Source organism: Mesocricetus auratus, unplaced genomic scaffold (genome assembly GCF_017639785.1).
Source record: "Mesocricetus auratus isolate SY011 unplaced genomic scaffold, BCM_Maur_2.0 Super-Scaffold_100020, whole genome shotgun sequence".
In the NCBI taxonomy this organism is placed as follows: Eukaryota; Metazoa; Chordata; class Mammalia; order Rodentia; family Cricetidae; genus Mesocricetus; species Mesocricetus auratus.
This window is the reverse complement of record NW_024429201.1, coordinates 14,476,205-14,496,119: the sequence shown is the minus strand read 5'-3', so window position 1 is coordinate 14,496,119 and position 19,915 is coordinate 14,476,205. Positions and strand designations below refer to the sequence as shown.

Here is a 19,915-nt window from a genome sequence, read left to right as displayed (position 1 = left end):
GTCCCAAATGCCATGCATCCCCCTGACAACTCATGTACCTTTCACCTGTGCTTAGTATGAATGTCGTAGGAATGGCTGTTATTTTTTTTTTTCTCAATGGCTTCTTCCTATTGTCCCAAGATGAACTTTCTCCTATGAAAGCACTAATATTAGTAGTTAGTTACTAAGATTTCTCCTCATCTGCCTTGTCCTTTCAAGTAAAAAGAAAAACCTGAAAAATATTTCCGAAGAAGCTTTCTGGTCATCAAGGGAATGTTGTTTGTGCAGTGGTTATGAGGCAATGTTATTTAAGAATGTCCAGTATTACCACATTAGGCCCCACTGCTCACTGTACAGCCTTGCTTTGGTCACTACTTAATAAACATGTATCTGGGTAAGATGAAAATGTTTTCTTCCTCCACTAAATCTCCTGGCATTTGGTTCTGATTCACAAGTACAGCTGCAGCATAGACAGTTTTTATATCACTCTAAAAGAAAAAAACTCCCTAATTAATTGAAATGTCCCAACTTTAAAGAAGAAAACTAGCCAATCCCACCCTACTCCTCATAAACAATATCTATACAAGGTGAAACAGCTCCAAAGTGTAATATGCCAAGAAACTCAGAGATTCCAAGCACATATTTTCTAGTTGCAATCACAACAATCTGAGAATGGTGACCTCACTCATTGCTACCTACAACATTCTGCAATAATTACGTGGGAATGACGACTTATTCCTTTTATTTATTTCAAACTCGTTTTCCCCAAATATGACAATAAATCATTTTTAAAAGGCTTAGAATTGCTCATTGTTAGAACATTAATATTGAGGTTACCAAGTTTTATTCCAGATAGCAAAAGTTTAAACATGACCACACTAACTATAAACTTGGCTCATAACATTAATGATCTCACACCAGCCTGTAGGCACTACAAGGGTAGAAAGAAAGAAAAAAAGAAAGAGAGAGAGAGAGAGAGAGAGAGAGAGAGAGAGAGAGAGAGAGAGAGAGAGAGAGAGAGAGAGAGGAAGGAAGGAAGGGAGGAAGGAAGGAAGGAAGGAAGCACTTGAATGTATTTAGCAATATAGCTGTCTCTTGGCAAGACTCTTAACAAAAATTTTTAACAAAACCTTGACTCCTAGGTGTACTGAGTGGTTGGTTATGGAGGAATTACCATGTCCATCCTTTATACATGTTATAATAAGCTTCTAGAATCAGCAGAGCAGACTACTAAAGTCAAAAATAGCTTATAATGCTAAGTGAGGGCTGGGATGGATCTCTATGAGGACACCTATAAATAAACCTCAGTGCTAAAACTGAAATAAATACTTGTAGATGTGGCTATTTCTAAGAGGTGTTTCCTTTATTTTTTACTAAAGTACAGAACATTGACTCTATTAATAATCTCTGGCAAAGATCAACTGTATGAAGCAACACACTAGGGAAACAAAACAGTCGTAGTGCTTCTCATCCATAAGCTTTCATAAAGCAGCTGCTATGTGTAGGGAATTGCCCAAGAGTATGGAAGCAAAGCTAACCCTCTCAGATCCACTAGGATAGATACTACTTAAAGCAGACAAGCAAACAACAAAACAATCCCAAAGGCGAAAATAATGAATGCTACTTTCTGGAGAAATCGGTATGCTGTGGTGTCAGTGGGTATGTGAAATGGAACAGTTGCTATGGTAAACAGTACAGCAATTTCTCAAAAAAATTAAAAATAGACTTTCCATAGGAATCAGCCATCCCATTGAATATAGACTGGCAAAGAGATATTTGCATATTTGTGTTTGTGGTAACATTCACAGCAGCAACTTTAATATCCTTAAAGATGAATAGATAAAGAAATACAGTGTATGCATACAATGCAATAAAATCTACTTAAAAGGGAAGGAAATTCTTGTAACACAACATGGATGAGCCTTGAAGAACATATGCTAAGTGCACTGAGCCAGTCACAAGACTGTGGGAGTCTACATAAAAGATACACCCGGAAGCAGAAAGTGAAATTGTCGAAGAAACAGAGCCCCACAGAACACACGTAAAATGGCTAAGCTGGTAAATTTCACATGAATTCTACTTTGCCTACAGTTAAAATGAAAAATATCCTTGAAATGAACTCTGGGGTGGAAGGAAAAAATACTATGTCGATACACTGCTCAGCAGTGATTAGGCAAAGTGTTGATGTGTGCAGAAGTAAGTTTCACAAAGCTTCCTCAGAGGGATATGCAAGTTAATGACTCATGCTCCAAAGAGTCAGAACACTCATTTTTGTAACAAAAAATTGTTTTCATCCTTTATCACTTGTAGCACAGCAACTCCCACAAGAGTACTGGTACTTCTCTGTGGTATGGCAGCCCAATTCCATTCTGGACCTTGTCTGCCTGCTAGAAAGTTTTCCTTACTTTCGAGTCCAAATTTGCCTCCGAGTTCCTTTCATTCACTGCTCTTGGTTCTGTCATAAGCACCAGGGAGTACAAGAATACCTAGTTCTTTGTTGTGAACAACTTTTTTATTGTAAAAGGCTTCACGGAAAACACCTTAATATTGAAGTCACAGTGTCCTCACGGTGAGTCCATCAGCTCAATGCTTTAAATGACAGTAACACTTTACATCGTCTTCTCTTATAGAGTTCAGAGGCTGAGGCAGAGGCCATCCAGGAGTATTTAGCAAGACTGTCATCCAAAAGCAAAAGCCTGAAATCCCCATGGCTCAAGACAATATGAGTAGATGCAAAGGCATGCCGCTTTATGTATAATTTTATATCTGAAAACGCAAACGTGAAAGGCTCTTCAATTAATTAATTTTTAGTTAACACACCAATAGGTCTCACTGCAGCATTTCTACACATTATTTTGTTGTTATTGTTGCTCCTCCTCTACTCATCTCCCGCTAACTCCCTGTACCCTGCCATTTCCAGAAGCCCCTTTTGGAAAGCCCCTACTTCTGCAATCACCTGGAGTCAGACCTTGAAACACTGGGGCTCTCTTGTTCTTCCTGAAATAACTCTCCAAAATCTACTACATGCTGTTCAACAAAATATTATGGGCTAAATAGCAGAAGAGAAGCATCGCAGGTTCTGAGCAACCACAGATCTCATTTTCATTGTGTTAGCGATTTCAACTAAATGGCCTGAAATGATAGACTATTTTCAGTCACTGTGATCTACGGGGTAGTTTGCACATATGTAAACATATAAACTAAGCACTAACTAGCATCAGATATGAAACTATTGAAGCACTCTAATCAATTACTTGTGCTTTCATCCCTGGGAAACCTCTTGTGTCTTAACACTATAACTTTATTTCAGGAAATAAGGAAAGCTATGTGGACAACAGACCCAAGTTCTCTAAATTACACTGATGGGCTATATTATGTACTCAAATTGGTTTTAGCTGTTTCTTAAAAGTCTGCTTTCAAGCATTTATTAGAAGCTGAAAAAGGAAAAGAAAATGAGTCAAATATATTAAATGCCATTAAGTTACTGAAATTAATGAACATCAAGTGAATGTCCTTACACTTAGTATTTAATTAATAATAAATCTTCAACTGAAATAAGCAAAGGTTTTTCTTTGTATCTTTTACTTGATTATCATTTAAGTTAAACCACATGGGAAAGTGTAATGTTTGTCAGTTTTATGGTACATTTTAATTTTAATAACCAGGTAGGCGATTAAGTTACAAGTATAATTTCTACTTTGATTATTTTCAGCACTGTATAAGTTATGGCTGGATATGGTGACATACTCCTATAATTCCAGCACAAGGCTGGAATGGGGGATGCTAAGAGTTCAAAGTCAGAGTGACTCCAAATCAAGACCCTCATTTGAAAAACAAACAAGTAAATTTCTGCTTGTGGTTAGGAAGAGACAAGAGGCCAGTTATTTCTTGAAGTACCTGTGTTGTTCTGCTGCATAGAAGTTCCTCCAAGATTTAAACCTTCCCTGTGTAAGCTAATTAACATTCTGTGCAGACAATGAAAAAGCTCATACCCCCCCCAACACCTCTGTCTTCTACATGAGCATGTATTAGCTTTTTTAGTGAAGAAGTTAAAAACACACAAAGATCAATAGTAATTAGCTTCTTGTGTCAGTGTAGTGTGGGTAGTCATCTTTGCTTCTTTGACTCAGTCACCATGTCTTCTTTCACAACCATCTCTTCTGTTTCTGCAAAGGCTTTAATCTCTCCCTTACACAATTACCAAAGATTCTCAGCTGATCTTCAGTGTTTACTTCCTCCCATTATAAGTCTATTCTTTAAAGTGGTATTCAGTAATTTTAAATAAACTCCCAAAGAAATTTGAAACAGTCTGCCTCAAGGTAACACTCCTGTTTCCAATATTGGCCTGGGGAAATAGTTGAACTTTTCTCATTCCTTCTGTTGTCAGTTCCCATGGTCTCTTGCTTTGATACTTTCTTAACTTCCCTCTAAAAAGCAATGACTTTCTTCTATCCATCTTCATCCTTCTAGATGTAAATGCTTCCTATTCTATTAAGCTTTTTCTGTTGATAAATGTCAACTATTCTTGCCTTAAATTTGTTTACTACTGTTTATGTCTATATATCTACCCATGAACTTATATGCCTATCTCCACTACGTTTTTTTTTTTTAAATATAGCTTTTATTCCTCCTTGGAATCTTCACAGGACCCAACATAATTCAATAGATTGAAATAAATACTAAAAATATGTTTCATCCCAACAAATATTTTAAGAGCCAAGACTTTAATTTTGTATCTTTATGTCATGTACCTAGTGCATTTAAGGGCCTAGTGAATGTACTCAAAAGATACAAGAACTTTACCTATTCTCTCATTTAAACATTTCCTGAGCACACAGGGAATTTAATTTAAAAATTGAAAATGATTCAATCTTCCATTGGTTTGAAATATATTCTTTTCTGAGAGAGAGAGAGAGAGAGAGAGAGAGAGAGAGAGAGAGAGAGAGAGAGAGAGAGAGAGAGAGAGAGAGAGAGAGAGAGAAGACAGCTTCACAGTTCTCTGGGGTCAAGTTTTTATAATGTGACTCATTACTTTTCACAAATTCCCTAGGCAAAGACTGTCAATTTAGACATTAGTAAAAAATCATTCTCAGTCCAAACATAACTGATTTTACGAATTTGGTCAACTTAGATGGTCTTGTTCTGTGCTTTTCTTTTTGATGCAAAACTGCAAGAGCTCATCAGTTATTCTATAGCTCAGGGTTATATAGGTCAGCTTTAATACTTCTAGAAAATGGGTTTCCAAAACACTGTGTGCTAATGGGAGGGAGGGGGCACCTGAGTATTAATTCTGCTTCCTCCCTCTGGATAAAAAAGTGTCCTCGCTGATGCTGAATTTGGTTCAAGAACTAAGGAAGCCTGACAATTATAAACATTCCCTTAAAAGGAGAGCCACAGATGGTTAGTTCAAGTTCTTCTGGAATAGTGATGAAAAGGAAGAGCCTACAGATTGTTAACTCTTTCTGAATGATGAATATAAAAGTCAATAATATAGGAAAGGAGTCTCATTGACTTAATAACTCCATCTTGCTTGTATATTTTTATTAGCTGCTATATACTAAGGTCATTGAAGCCAAAAGGAACTATGCATCTGTTTCTTCCTGGATCTTGATTAATTAAATTGGAAAAATAAAGCTAAAAGCATACAAATATGTGTGTGTAATCCTATTTATCCATAACCTACCCAAAACACTATGCTATGTTTAAAAAAAGATAATAAATGCAGTCTAATTACTTTCGTTGAATATGCTTGCTAGTCACTGAGGATTGGCTCAAGCACAAAAACAATACTAACTGTGCAGACACTCTTGCTCAGATACATGAATATACCCAACAATCTCTAGAGAGACTATTGTATCAATAAATGCTTTTTTGGGGGAGGGGGCACATTTTTAAGAGAAATGACACCCAAAACATTGGAAAAATATAATACCTTCTCAGCAAAATACTAGTAAAATTTCAACCTTCAAAAAAGAAAGGTTTCTGTACCCCAATATTAAGCCTCTCCAACAACACAGCCAATCAAACCAAGCCCAACGAAGAACTAAAAGTCCAGGTTTAATGAATAAAACAATCCCAGATGGTCTCCAGGGCCCCAGAGAGGAACAGAGGAGAAGGAACCGGAAAACCACTGGCCTTTTTGTATGAGGCTGTTTAAATATCTTGTAGGTATGGTCTTGAGTATCTCTTAGGGGGGAGCCAACGTTTAGTGGGCTTTCTGAGACTGGTCGGGTTGGGGTGGGCGATGAGGTGGAGCTTCCAATGGTAAACAGTGTGTAAAATAAGAACTACTATTCCAGCTTTCATATGTTAGAAGAAGTTCTATACAATTTCATACTAAAGTGATAAAACTCTATATAAAAAATGACTGCTGTGAGGTGACATTTCCTTTCTCTTCTTAAACTGGAATATACAGTAGCAAAGTATATTGCTTTAAACCTGAACTGTCTTCTTCTTAGTTTATAAGGAGAAACTATTCTGCTACTAACAGTTGTAAGATTAATACTAAATATTAAATGTGGTGTGTATGTGTATGCATGTGATTGCAGAGACCAGAAGTTGACCTCTACTCTCTTCCTTGTCTGTTCTCCAATTTATATATTGAAGCAGGGCTCTTGAATCAATGCAGAGCTCATTGATATTCAGCTTACCTCACTAGCCAACTCCTGGGGATCCCGTCTCTGCCTCTCAGCATTGGGATTACAGGTGAGTCATTACCCCCACCAGGCATTTGTAAGGGTGCTGAAGATCCAAGTTCTGGTATTTACACTTGTTGGGAAGGTGCTTTTACTCACTGACCCATCTCTCTACCTCCAATACTAATTATTAAACACAGTGACTTCATTGATTCTTTCTTCTTGTTTTTCCGTTAAAAAAATTAAAATATTATTAGTTTTAAAACCACATTTGTCATGTTAGTAGCCAAAGTAAGCAAAGGAGCCACATTTTAAGACATCTTAGCATACAAAGATTCTATTTAAAAAGCAGGGCTGAGAGATGGCTGAGCAGGTAAAGCCACTGGCCACCAAGCCTGACAACCTGAGTTAATACGCAGAGCCAACATATTACAAGAAGAACTGACTCTGTCCAATACAAAAGAAATTAAGTAGGCTGTTTAAGAATGTAACATTTAAAAATCCCAATCTCAAGAAACAAAAATGTAATTACATTTGATAGTGATCACAGTATTGCCATTACCAAGTGTCCAATCTCTGATATATTCACTACTATCAAAAATACATTCATAAGCCTTAAACACTGAATTCTCTACATAAATAAAGAGGAAGTAATCATTTTTGAACATTCTCTTTTTGACCTGGAAAAGACCTGAGCTTGAATGACTTGAACCACAATCTGCACATCCACAAACGGCCTACTGCAGCCATGAATGTTTGTTTGTAACATTTGGTGGGGATGAAGTGGCAAGTGCAAAGGCCATCCTTTAAAAAAGTTTCCCAGTATATGGAAAATCTTACTTTCTCATTTATATAAAGCAGTCCTGCAACTCAGATAAATACAAGTCTTCTAAAATAGAAACACCAGAGCAGCCTTACTAAACTTAGCATTTTCTCAGTGATGGGCATATTTCCTGAGCTCCACCTTTAGCAAACAAATGTCAAAGTACTAAGAAGTAAGCAGGCTTTATATTACAGAACAGCAGATTTAAGAATGAAGAATGAAGACTGAAGTGGTGTTACTGACAGTACTGTTTCTCTGTTGGGTGGCTTCCCAGCTACACATATTGTCTCCCTCCAGTCCCAGCTGTGAACCACAGACTTTTTGTCAAAGGTTGTACTAACTCACATCAAATGAGGCTTGATGTGAATGGGCCAACTTTAACCACATACTAAATTAGGTAGATGGTTTGCTTCTTTTCTCTTTTCTAAAGGTCAGAAGCCTGGGACCTCTACAAACAGTAGTACTATTAAAGGGAAAATTCTACATGGTTCCAAGAATGGCAAAAACATCTTCACAGAGGAAACTGTTGATTAGCAATTGAACGACACTAAAAACACAACAGTAGAGACTAAAAATAGACATATAGAGCTCTGCAATGTCACAGCAGGCAGTGCTGTTTGTGCTGAAAGCCTTGAGAGTCACTTCTTTCTTTTCCTTTCTATCATCTCCTAGAGCCATGAAGGAACAGTAGGTTGCATCAAGCATTTTGAGAAAAAAAGCAGCCTTAGCAATAAACTTAATTGTAAGCTGTTATCTCATGTTCACTAAGAGATACATCTGTTACTTATAAACAAGATAAAAGTAATATGGTCTCATTTAGTGCCTTAAATGAACTTTTTATTTGCATACAATATTCACATATTTATAAAAGTAGTGTGTCATATAATTTATATGGTAGCTTATAGCGTCTCTACTTAGCTAGGCACTGGCTCATGCCTGCAATACCAGTATTTTAGAGACTCAGGTAGGAGGACTATTAAGAGCAGAAGGCCAGCCTAGGCTACTGCTGGGAGTGTCCTTTTGAATGCTGTGAATATATGTTTATCATATTGGTTGATAAATAAAGCTTTTTCAGCCAATAAATAGGCAGGATTTAGCCAGGCAGCATATCCAAACAGGGATAGAGAAAGACGGAGTGAAGGAGATGCCATGTAGCTACTAAGAAAGTAGGACACCTGGGCATTTACTGGTAAGATAAGGTCATGTGGAAATATACAGATTAATAGAAATAGGTTAATAGTTAAGAGAGAGCTAACCAATAAGAATCTTGAGCCATTGGCCAAACAGTGTATAATTAATATAAGTCTCTATGGGCTAATTTGGGACTAAACAGCCACTGGACTGGACGGGACAGAAACTTCCATCTACAGGTAACTACATAGGAATAGCTATCAAGTGAGAGCTTTTCTCAAAAGACTACTTCCCCCACCCCCAAATATCTTTCTTGTGCTATGCAATTTAACGTCTATTTTATCATCAAGATTAACTAAACAAGTTTTAAATTTCATTTGGTTTTTATTACTCACATATCAGCAATGTTAAAAATAAGCTCAAAGACACGTGAGCACAAAACCAGCATAAATAGTACAAGATTCACATCTTTTTTCTTTAGTCAAGAATAAAATAAGGGCAAATAAGGGCAAGAGAGATGGCTCGGTGGCTATTCTTGCAGGGGATTAGAGTTAAATTCTATCATCCAAATCAGGCAGTTAACAGCCACCTCTAATTCTTCTAGGGTATATGAAGCCTCTGACCTCCAAAGCACCCACTTGAAAAATATATATGTATGTATAAATGCATATATATAGATAGGTAGATATATAGATATAGAACAAAGTGGGTTTTTCCATAAAAATTCTAAGAAATATCTTATACTTAAAGTCAGAAGTTGATCAATTTATAATCCTAAAGAAGTTTAGAGGGCAAAAGAAATTACTGAAAGATATAGAACATTCCAGTACTGAATAGTTTGTTATAACAAAAATTTGACCTTTAGTCATAGCAAACTATTCTTTCTCACAGAAATGAATGCACATGATCTATATTTAGTAAGATAACATCATAGAGCAATATACAGCTATTTCCACTGCTAATTTACATAATGGAAAGTGGAAATGTTTGCTGGTTCCATACCCCAAGCCAAGGTATATAATTATCTTTGCCAAATGTTCAGCAATCTACAGAATTTGAGTGCATAAGACATCGATGGCCAGGACTACATCTGTTTTAGGGACATTTATGTGAGGAGAAGGGAGAAATCTGACCTAGTCTATAATCCCAGAAAAACATGATTTAGACTTTTATTTTAAATAGAAAATGGTCACAAGACTTGCAGCTAGAATATTTAAAATCATACTATTTAAAGATACTACATCAAAGCACAGTGAAAAAAATTTAGGGAGAAATATTCCATTGTTGGGAGTTTTTCTTAGTGCACCATTGTGTGCTTTAAATGATAGCTTTACATATAGCAAAATAAATAAACTATATTTGCAACAAAATCCTATGTTTGCACAGTGTTCTCCATTTCCATTATGCTGACTTGGATCTTAAAAGATGTATCTCTGTGCTGTTAAAAGGGAACCTATGCAGGCTCCAGAAACTTTCAGCTTTGGTCATGGGAGCCAGGGAACTCCCAAAACTGTTCTATAACTGAATCCAAGGACAATCTTCAGAAACAATTCCTGCCTCACTGAATATGAACCTTACTTTTGGAGATGGCTCAGGGGAAAGGATTAAGAGCTTAGGTGTCCACAAGTTTGAAGAAACTCTGTGGCCTAAGCATATAAAGTAGATACTTGGCCCTATGTATAGAATACATATGTGTCCTTGTTCTACAAAAGAACAGTTTAGTTTGTTTCAGAAAAAAAAAGCATCAGGAAATACAAGGGCAGACATCAATACAAGCAGAGAAGAATGCTTAGGAGAACCTCTGAGGTTCTCTCTGAAGGTGCCACCACACTGAGAAGTGACTTTTCACTAGCCAACAGTGTGAAAGCCATGTCACAGAAATCCAGAAAGCCAGATTATAAGCCCAAAGTAAGGTAAAACAGAAAATTACTCCAGATCTCATATGTGGACCTAAACAACTGCATCACATCAAAGTACCCTGGGTTTAGAAAAGGAAAGCCTATATCACACAAAGAAGATAGCAGCACAGCAGAAAGAGACAGTATCAGAGCATCATGGAAGAACATTTAAAGTTGGAATCAGAAAGTGCAGTTAGGTTTCAAAGAGGACAGAAAAAGCTGTATTTATCACACTGCTATCCAAACAGACGTAGTTTAATAAATGTAGAAAAATTCCAAAGTTGGATTTAGTCTCTCTAGAAAGTAAAGTTTGGATACTAAACATAAATCATTTCATAAAAATAAAGAACTAATTTTGAAGTCATATGCATTCAAAATTCACAGTTGATTTCCTGTCCATTTTGTTTAGTGATATACATAGTCAAGCAATTGTTGTTCATTACCCGAACAGAGTAATTCTATACAGTGTGACTAACCAATAGCACAAGAGCACCTCTAGGGCCCCAAAGTTACTTTCAGTTTCAATCAGAAGTCCTGGTAAATAGGTTCAAGAAAGAGAAGTAATGGGTAGTACCTGTGTTTAGAGCGAGTGAGGGATTTAACTTAGAGAATACTAATTTCCATTATACTCAGAAGCTCAGCATTCTCTACATACATTTTCTGGCAAGCCTGGTAACTACCTGCTCTGAATAAAATCCATAGGAAAATGAGAACCTGAACTGAGCATGTCATGAGGACTCAGCTTGCAAAAGCATCCAGGTTACCAATACAAGAACTGAAAGTAGTTAACCGAGGATTAGCCACGTTGTGCCATCAAGGAAAACAATCTAACCGTCCCTTCAGCACACTACACTTAGCTTTTAAGGTCCTTTAAACTGCAGAAAGAATCACCCCAAAGGCCCAGTTATAAAGCAAGGATGACAACTCTGACTCCTCTATCTGCTATCAAAGCAAGTACAAGTGTGCTCTTTGCTTCTTGAAACAGTCTAAGCAAGGTATAGAGAATCCTAGCACCTTCAGCTAAAACAGTGTCATCAACCAGGTCTATTTAAGTGTAACTTGATTTGAAAGTTTAACAGGAGTTTTTAAAGATTCAGTATCAGGAGATGACACAGATTAATTGGTATGTATATGTGTGACTAAAATCACTAATAATTTATTATATTCGTACTGTCGTAGGAGCTTTTTATACATGAACTCATTTACCTGCACAATTCATGTTGATTCCAAGTCTACTCAAGGTTCCCTGCTGCACTTGTCTGATCAGTTTTGGATTCACGGCATCGGTGATGTGAACAAGCACCTCACAGATAAACTTAAGGAAGGGAAGAGTTATTTTACTTAGGGTTTCAGTGATGCAGTCCATTCTGACAGGAAGGCTGCAATGCACAAGAAACTGGAAGAAGGAGGAGCCAAAAAAAGGGACAGCATCCAGGACACGCCCTTTGTGATCTCCTTCCTCCAAACAGAATACCTTCCATAGTTTCATCACCTCACACAGGCTGTGGAAAATCTTAATCCAGAGCTGGGCATGATGACCCACACCTATAATTCTAGAACTTTGGAGGCAGCAGAAGGATCTGGAGTTCAAGGTCATCCCCTGCTATAGAATAAGGCTAGCCTGGAATATATGACAACCTGTCTTGGAGGCTAGCCTGGGACATATGAAAACCTATCTTTAAAAAGAAAAAACTTAATCGGTATATTAAGCCATTCATTAGATGAATATCCCCATGATTCAAATGTTTCAGGCAATAAGCTCAGACATCTACTCAGATATGTATACATTTTACTAACACCCTAACAGTTCTCAATCTAAGCATCACAATTTCTTGAGTCTTCTTTTGCAGTGTCCCTTCTCTTTCTTTAAGAGAAAGAATCTTACTATGTACCAAACTCTAGATCTCAAATATTCTTCCTGTCTCAGGACAGTAGGCATGGACCCTGGGTCCAGTTGTTGCAGACCAATCTTATTAAATAATACTATTTAAGTCACTTTAAAATAAGAAAATGGAGGTAACTACTTCTAGATCTCTAAAATCCAGGGCTAGGTTCCTTTGATCTAGGATCTGTATCCCATATTCATACATCACTGGAGAAACAGTACAAAAGTACAGATCAGGGACCCTGGGAAATCTCAAAACCATTTCAAAAGAATCCACTAGATCAAATGATTACAGTAGTGACATTATCCTGTGATTTGCCCTTTTCACTGTTTTGACCTTCGCAGTGATGGTAGAAAAGCCAGGTTAGGCAAACCCTGAACTCTCCTATGAACTCCGTCAGTAGCATTAGCCATTGGTAAGGCCTTTGATTTCTACATCTTGTCAGGCACTTTGCAGTGACCAAAACTAAAGGTTTCCTTCAGCTGAGAATATCCTGATGAAAAAAAGGAAAATTCTTTTAATTTTTTGAAAATGTAACCTTTACCACCACATTCTTTGGGGTGGAGCACTCACCCTGAACACAAGGGCATGACGGCTGTTTTGACAGAGAACACTTATGCAATTATTTCAATTGTGAGCTGAAAAGGTTAAGATTCTTTTCATATACAACTGAAATTTTAAAGAACAACTCAAAAATCTTGAGAATACACTTATTCCGATGAGGCAAAAAAGTGAATTTCTTCTTATTTCAAGAAGGACTGGAAGTTGTCATTAGCAATGATAATTTGAGTTCTCAATAGAAAATTATGATGAATAAATACTTTGCAAATGATACATAATATTATGAAGCCACAAATGGGTAAATGAGTCATTCAAAGTGTAAAATAAACAATGGATTGTAATGGAAAACAGACTATGAAGTGCTTATTGATTTGGTTTTAGATTTCACATTACCCATAGGACAAACAATTATTACCTGTTGGATTTTGGAACAGTGTCAAAGGATAATTACCACAATTATCTGAAAAGGATGCTAAACACCCTTCTTTCCTCAAACTACATATTTGTATGAAGTCAAATTTTCCTCCTACAACTGAACCAAAACAACTTAGCACATAAAATAAAGTGATAAAGTGAATAAAGAAGCAAATATGGGGTTCCATCTGACTTCTTTTAAGCCAGTAATTAAGCAGTCTGGAGAAAATGTAAACTATTATAACTCCTCTAAATGTGTTCTGTTTGGGAAATTTCTTTTTTGTCTGAAATGGATGCTATTCATATAAAAATCTATAATGGAGTTTTATTATTGTTATTTCAAAAGTAGTTGTATAAATTGTCACTTATTGATAATCAAAGCTTAATAATTTCTATGAGTCTAAAGAGTTTCAAGACCAAAAACTTAGAGGATGCTGAACCAAAGCCATACAGTCTCTTACTACACATGACAATAAGAGCATACATAACAATAGAGTTTAGGGACAGGAGACAGTAGCCTTTGGGTTTTTTTTTTTTTTATAGTCTGGAGCTTTGTGTCTAACTGTTAAAGCAGAACATCCCTACCCACACACATCCATCACAATTCACTACTAAGAACATGCTGACTAGCGAACATGAAGATTATTTTATCAACTGTAATTCTATAATTCAAGAAAGTACTAGTAGTTTTCAAAGTGTGATGTCGTCACTGATCTACAAATATCAAAACATAATTGGGAAGGTAAAAGGAGCAAATGACCATCAAACCTAGTTGAATGATTCTGTGTAGAAGAACAAAAGAAGTTCTAATGTGTGGTTTGCAAATAAACTGTATTTCTAATGAAAGACCAAGACTGACATAAGCACTACATAATGTAATAGTCACCTAGTCAAGCCTCTCAGGTAACACAAACATCTTAAAATGTGTTTGTACCACAGGTCAGGTGCTCAATAATTCCTTCCTTCAAACTGCCTCTGAAATCTCTATCACAATTATTTGAAGCCCTCTGACATTTCACAGACATTACATATGCACATGTGTACAACTACAGATTACATGTTTAATTCTTAGCATCAGTGTTTGTTCTTGCATAGATCCAAATTAAAATTTTTGATTGGGGCAAAACAATTATTAATTATATTGCCTGTTTATACAGGAAAAAATGTTCTAAATTCTAAATAACACAAATCAAATTGCACTCTTAACTTGAGTCAGTAAGTATCCTGTCATTGAGCCAGTAACTCTAAAATTGGAAAGGGTATGAATTTCCTGGACTTGACAAATAACCTCATAAGTAAAAGATTAAAACAATGAGTCATAGAGACTTCAGGTGAGGGTTGTTTACAGAAAACCTAAAGCTAGAAATATCATTTTGAAGGAAATGACATTAGCAGCTTTATCTGTTGCAACAAAACAGTCTCAGACAAACACAACCACTACAATAATCTTTTATGTTTATTTTTTGAGACAGAGTTTCTTTGTGTAGCCTTGGCTGTTCTGGAACTCACAGAGATCCACCTTCCTCTGCCTCCCGAGTTCTGGGGTTAAAGGCAGTGCACCACCAAACCTAGTTAAAAATCTATTCTTATTTTATGCAATTATTGGTATTTTCATTTACATGATCAGAACATTTACTTATTCATGCACAGGGTAGATAGACATTTAATACATCACAGAGGACTGCTGTTTCAATGAGTTTCCTTAAGGATACTTTGTAGAGTGTAGATTTCCTTGCCAGCCACAGTTGCAGTCCCCAAATAACACACAAGACACTATAATAATTATGAAGCTGTTGGCTGTTTGTTTGTTTCTTGCCAGCTAGCTCTGACTTAAGTATTTAACCCATAATTGTTAAGCTAAGTATTTTTCTTAACAGAGAAAGGGTCCAGACCTCTTACTCCTCTGGTGGCTACACTGTGTCTGCCTCTGCGTCTGCCTCTCTTTCCCAGAATCCTCCTTGACTCCTAGTCCCACCTATCTTGCTTCCCTATTAGCCAACAGTGCTTTATTAAACAACCAATAAGAGAGACAGATTCACAGAATGACATCTTCCATCATCTCCTCTTTTCTGTCTAAATAAAAACAAAGGTTTTAACTTTAACATAGTCAAATTATATATAACAGAACAGTTATCAAGTAAGAACTATAGTTACAATATTTAGTCCATTAACATTTAGTAAGATTTAAAGAAAATATCATCTATCCTATCTTTGTGAGTCTAAAGTCTTATATGTAACTTATCTTTTATTATAACTAAGGAAAACTATGATTATAACTATCTGTCTTTAACTCCATCAAAGACCACAGAAGAATAATATATAAACACTAGAATTGACAGAGATATTTTGCTACCTGGACAGTCATCACCTAAAGTTCCACTGTAACGTTGGCACATCTATCTTTAGCCCATAGGCCACAGTGTGTCTGGAAGACTTCTCAGCAAAGCAGGAAGTTTTAAACTGTTCATCTTTATTGGCAGTCTGTCAGTCATTTTTTTGTATCCTGTAGAAAGTCTGGCAGACTCTTCCATGAAGCAGGAACCCTTTAAGACTGTCCAAATTTAGTAGTGACTTTTCTGTGGGTCCTGCATGTCCAGATTATATAGTAACCGTCAAGCAGTCCAGGCAAGAGCAGTTTCTTGCCCAAATGGCTAATCTTGCCATGTTGAAAGCAAACTCCATAATGAGTCTCTTTGATGCACATCTTACTCTCAGATGTAACTGGTGTTCCAGGAGCAGATGTTTTTTATTGTTAAGAAAAACCCTAAACCATTTTAAATGTCATTTTTGGATGTCTTTGAAAGGTTTGAAGACTATCTATTTTAAATATATCTCTGTATATCTAGAAAACCTAACTTACCTAACTAATAGTTTTGACTATTATAAGTAACTATCTATAATCTGTACTTAATTATGCATTATATTTTAAAAGATCAGTATAAGCACAATACTTAATCAACAGGAGAAATATTCATATCACAAAATTTACCTTGAATTTGTATCAATAAATGAAAATACATTCCAAGACAAAGTATTTATTTCTATATCATATACCCTTTTTTCCTTTAGGAAGAGATTGACTGTAATCATTACCATTTATAACCAACCCTGTATAAAAGTCAGAAGACACTATAGGAAAATATAAATCAGAGTTACATTTAGACTCAAACTGTCTACACTATCAGAAAAAAAAATCTTCAATAAATCAGTTAACCCCCAAAGACTTCATCTGTAAACCAAGTGCTATGCTCTCAAGGCCAACACCCTCCATACAGAACCCTCCCAAATAGGATTAGTGCCCTCACAAATAGGAAGGCCTATATGTGTCTCCTATGAAGACATTGCTCAAAATTGGCCGTCTGTGAACAAGGAAATGGGAACTTAGCATAGACTCTGACAGCCCCTAAATCTAGGACTCACCAGGTTCCAAAACTGAGGAAAAGACAACTTCAGCTGCATATAAACCAGCCCTGCCTATGGTATTTTGTTATAGCACCCCAAATAAATTAAGGCATTAGGAGAAAATTAACATGGATTAGGCAACTTCACACTTCTTTAATACTGTGGATATTTGGCATAGAATGATTAAGTGGGGGCAGAAATCAAAGACTATTTAATGGGAAAATAACAGTGGTATTGGTGATTCATTCTACTTATTTAGAAAACATAACCTACATTATTCTTTAAATTAAAAATGCCATACCATAAAATGAACAAACAGTATTCAGAATCAACTTGAAATTCCCAGAATATATGTTAGAGAATATCTTTGTATGAAGTCCCTAGAAGACAAAGGAAATATAATTGATGTAATTTAACAGCTGCAATTTATTGAATTCAAATTAACTTATTAAAGCATTCTAATAAGACAAGTACTGTTGCTTCTCCTCTAACCTAAGAACTGAGAGCAAAAGAAATTAAATAATTCATAAAAAATAAAAAGTTAATTGTATAGCTGATACCCTAATTTAGATGTTTTTAAACTCCAAAGCAACATCCTCTCCACTACAGTATCTCTGATTCCTACAGATTAGCAGCTTTTTCAGAGTCAATTTTTTCATTACTAATGACAATAGGAAAAGGAACAGAGGGTAAATCTTTCCACAAATCTCATACAAACACGGCCTTAATAACTGAGGACATGGATAAACCTAATGAGTTCTGAGATGGGGTGAGACACTGGACCAGAAAGTTTCTAGAGCACCTTCCAAATACCAAACCGAAATGATAAAATAAATTCACTGAACCTAAGCAGGTTATTGAACCCACTTCCCTAGTCACAGAGGACATGCCTAACTTTATGCTACAAAAACTGTAAATTAAACACAAACAGCAAATACATTGTTTAAAAGAATACAGGAAATCTAAGGAAAGAATCCAGATATCTGTACACATTGGAAATGCCAATAACTAGATAGTATCATATTCTTAAAGAAGGGGGAACAAGATGCAGAAGAATGTGCTGATTTTAACATTTTATTTCTATCACTTTGTCTCTTCTTAGGATGAAAGAACACACACAAATACTCAGAAGCAAATTGATTAAGTCCAAGAATAAGCTCACTAAAATTTTATTCTTGGACAATTAAAAGAAAACAAATTTCCAACTATCACACAAGGTAAAGCAAACACAGAAGAATTACAGTACGACTTGAAAACAAAGTCAAATATTATGCCTAAGATTATACAGAATAATCAACACACGATACAGATGGAATTCACTATGTGCTTAATTTTTCAGGAATACATTCCCTTCAAAAAATCTGATAGATCAAGGAATTTTCAAATTAGTCAGTATAACTTAAACAATAATGCAAGTTTAAGGTACCATCTAAAACAATAGGAGCACTTATTGAACATTCTAAGCAACCACAGCAGAATTCACATGCTTTGAAGTGTATGTGGAACATTTACCAAGAGTTCCCCAACATACACGCAAATATTCATTCTTTTAACAACAGATCATATGCTGAGCCAAAAAAACCCCAATGTTTTACACAGAATCATGTAGAGCATGGCCTCTGTATACAATGAAATTTAGATATCATCAACAGAAAATACTTCAAAAATTCCCAAATATTTGGAACTTAGACAGCACACTCTGCATCATGCACAGGTCAAAAAAGAAGCAACAGGAAATTTTAAAAATATTTTGCGCTAAAGGAAAACAAAAGCATAATTTGTCAGTTCCACATCAAAGACATCATCTGGGGATGGGGAGATAGATGTATTACCAAGAATGGGCATATTTGATTACAGGTGCTGCTAAGAAAATGTGAAACCTGTATACAAGCAGGCCATCAGGTAGGGAACTTTGGGAGCATGGGTTGAAGCTGCTATCCAGATGGAGTTTCTTCAGAGAAACCCCAGCATTCCTTACAGGCTTTCAACTAACTGAATGAGACCACCAGACATCTGGAATTACCTGCTTACCTAGCAAAGTCACCAATTATAGACTTTAATCACTTCTACAAATTTGCTTTGCATGTGTTTGAGTAATTGGTATCTGCAGCCTAGCCAAGTTGGCATGGAAAACGTGGATCATCAGAATAACAAACAAAAATCAGTGAGAGGCAGAGAAAACAGTGGTGAGGGTATATTTCAAGTATTAAAGGCCTGTTGTTGCATCAGGAAGAAGATCTAAAAATCAACAGCCAAAACTTCTATCAGAAATTTGAAAAACAAACAAGACAGAAGAAAGGGGGAAAGGAAAGGAATAGATTAAACATGTGGAAGGAGGAGGCGAATTTCAGACAGACTATTATAGACCACACAGGTTATTTCAAGGACTCGTTTCTTTGGTAGTGGAGCCTGAACTCAGGGTCTTATACATCATGCAGTTGTTCGCCCAGCCCTCTGTTTACTTTTAAGAGCAGGTCTCAGTAAGTTATACAAGCTGATCTTCAACCTACAATGCACCTGGATCAGTTTCATCAACAGTTGAGATTATACACCTGCTATCTTGTAATGATACATAAAACTTGATCATTGGAAACACCTAGCTGTAGCTGCTTACATGGTCTAGACAGAACTTTCTTAGAAGCAAAAGCTAGATATGCACTCAAAGGTACTTTAATTCCTTCGTTGCATACATAGGTGTATGTGTGTGTTGTACGTGTGTTTACATGTTTTTATTGGGTGCACGTTCATATGCACATGTATGCATGTGTATAGAGCCAAAGTATAATGTGAGGTGTCTCCCTCAATCACTTCTCCACTTTATTTTTTGAGATGGGCTCTCTCCCTGAAATGACAGTCACTGATTGGCCTCACTAACTGGTCAGCAAACACTAGAGCTCTTCATGTCTCCACATTCCCAGCACTGAGATTCTGGTGTACAACGCCATGTCTGGCTTTATATGTGGGTCCTGAGGACCTGAGCTCAATTCTTTGTGCTTGTGTGGCAAGCACATCCTGTCTGAGCCATCTCTCCAGGACTCAATTCCTTCATTAAAAAACAAAACACTTAAGTCAAGCAGGTGGGGGTGGGGCGGGGCAAAACCTACATGCACAAGACCTAGAACTAAGGTTCCTAAACGCCCTACTCGAACTCCTGTGACAACATACTGTGTCCTGGTTGTCTTGCAC

At 36.4% G+C, this 19,915-nt stretch overlaps 1 protein-coding gene across 2 annotated transcripts in view; it reads right to left on the bottom strand.

Moving 5' to 3' along the window:
- Window positions 1–19,915, bottom strand: part of Cwc27 (CWC27 spliceosome associated cyclophilin) — a 166,422-nt gene that overhangs the window by 105,065 nt on the left and 41,442 nt on the right. The window contains exon 11 of one of the 2 annotated variants that reach the window (XM_040728867.1): window positions 16,347–17,109. The exons of the other annotated variant lie outside the window; for it this stretch is intronic. Coding sequence (XP_040584801.1) covers window positions 17,058–17,109 — 52 coding nt within the window. The 3' untranslated portion in view covers window positions 16,347–17,057. Of the gene's footprint in view, window positions 1–16,346; window positions 17,110–19,915 lie in introns of those variants that run through there. 2 annotated transcript variants of the gene reach the window in all.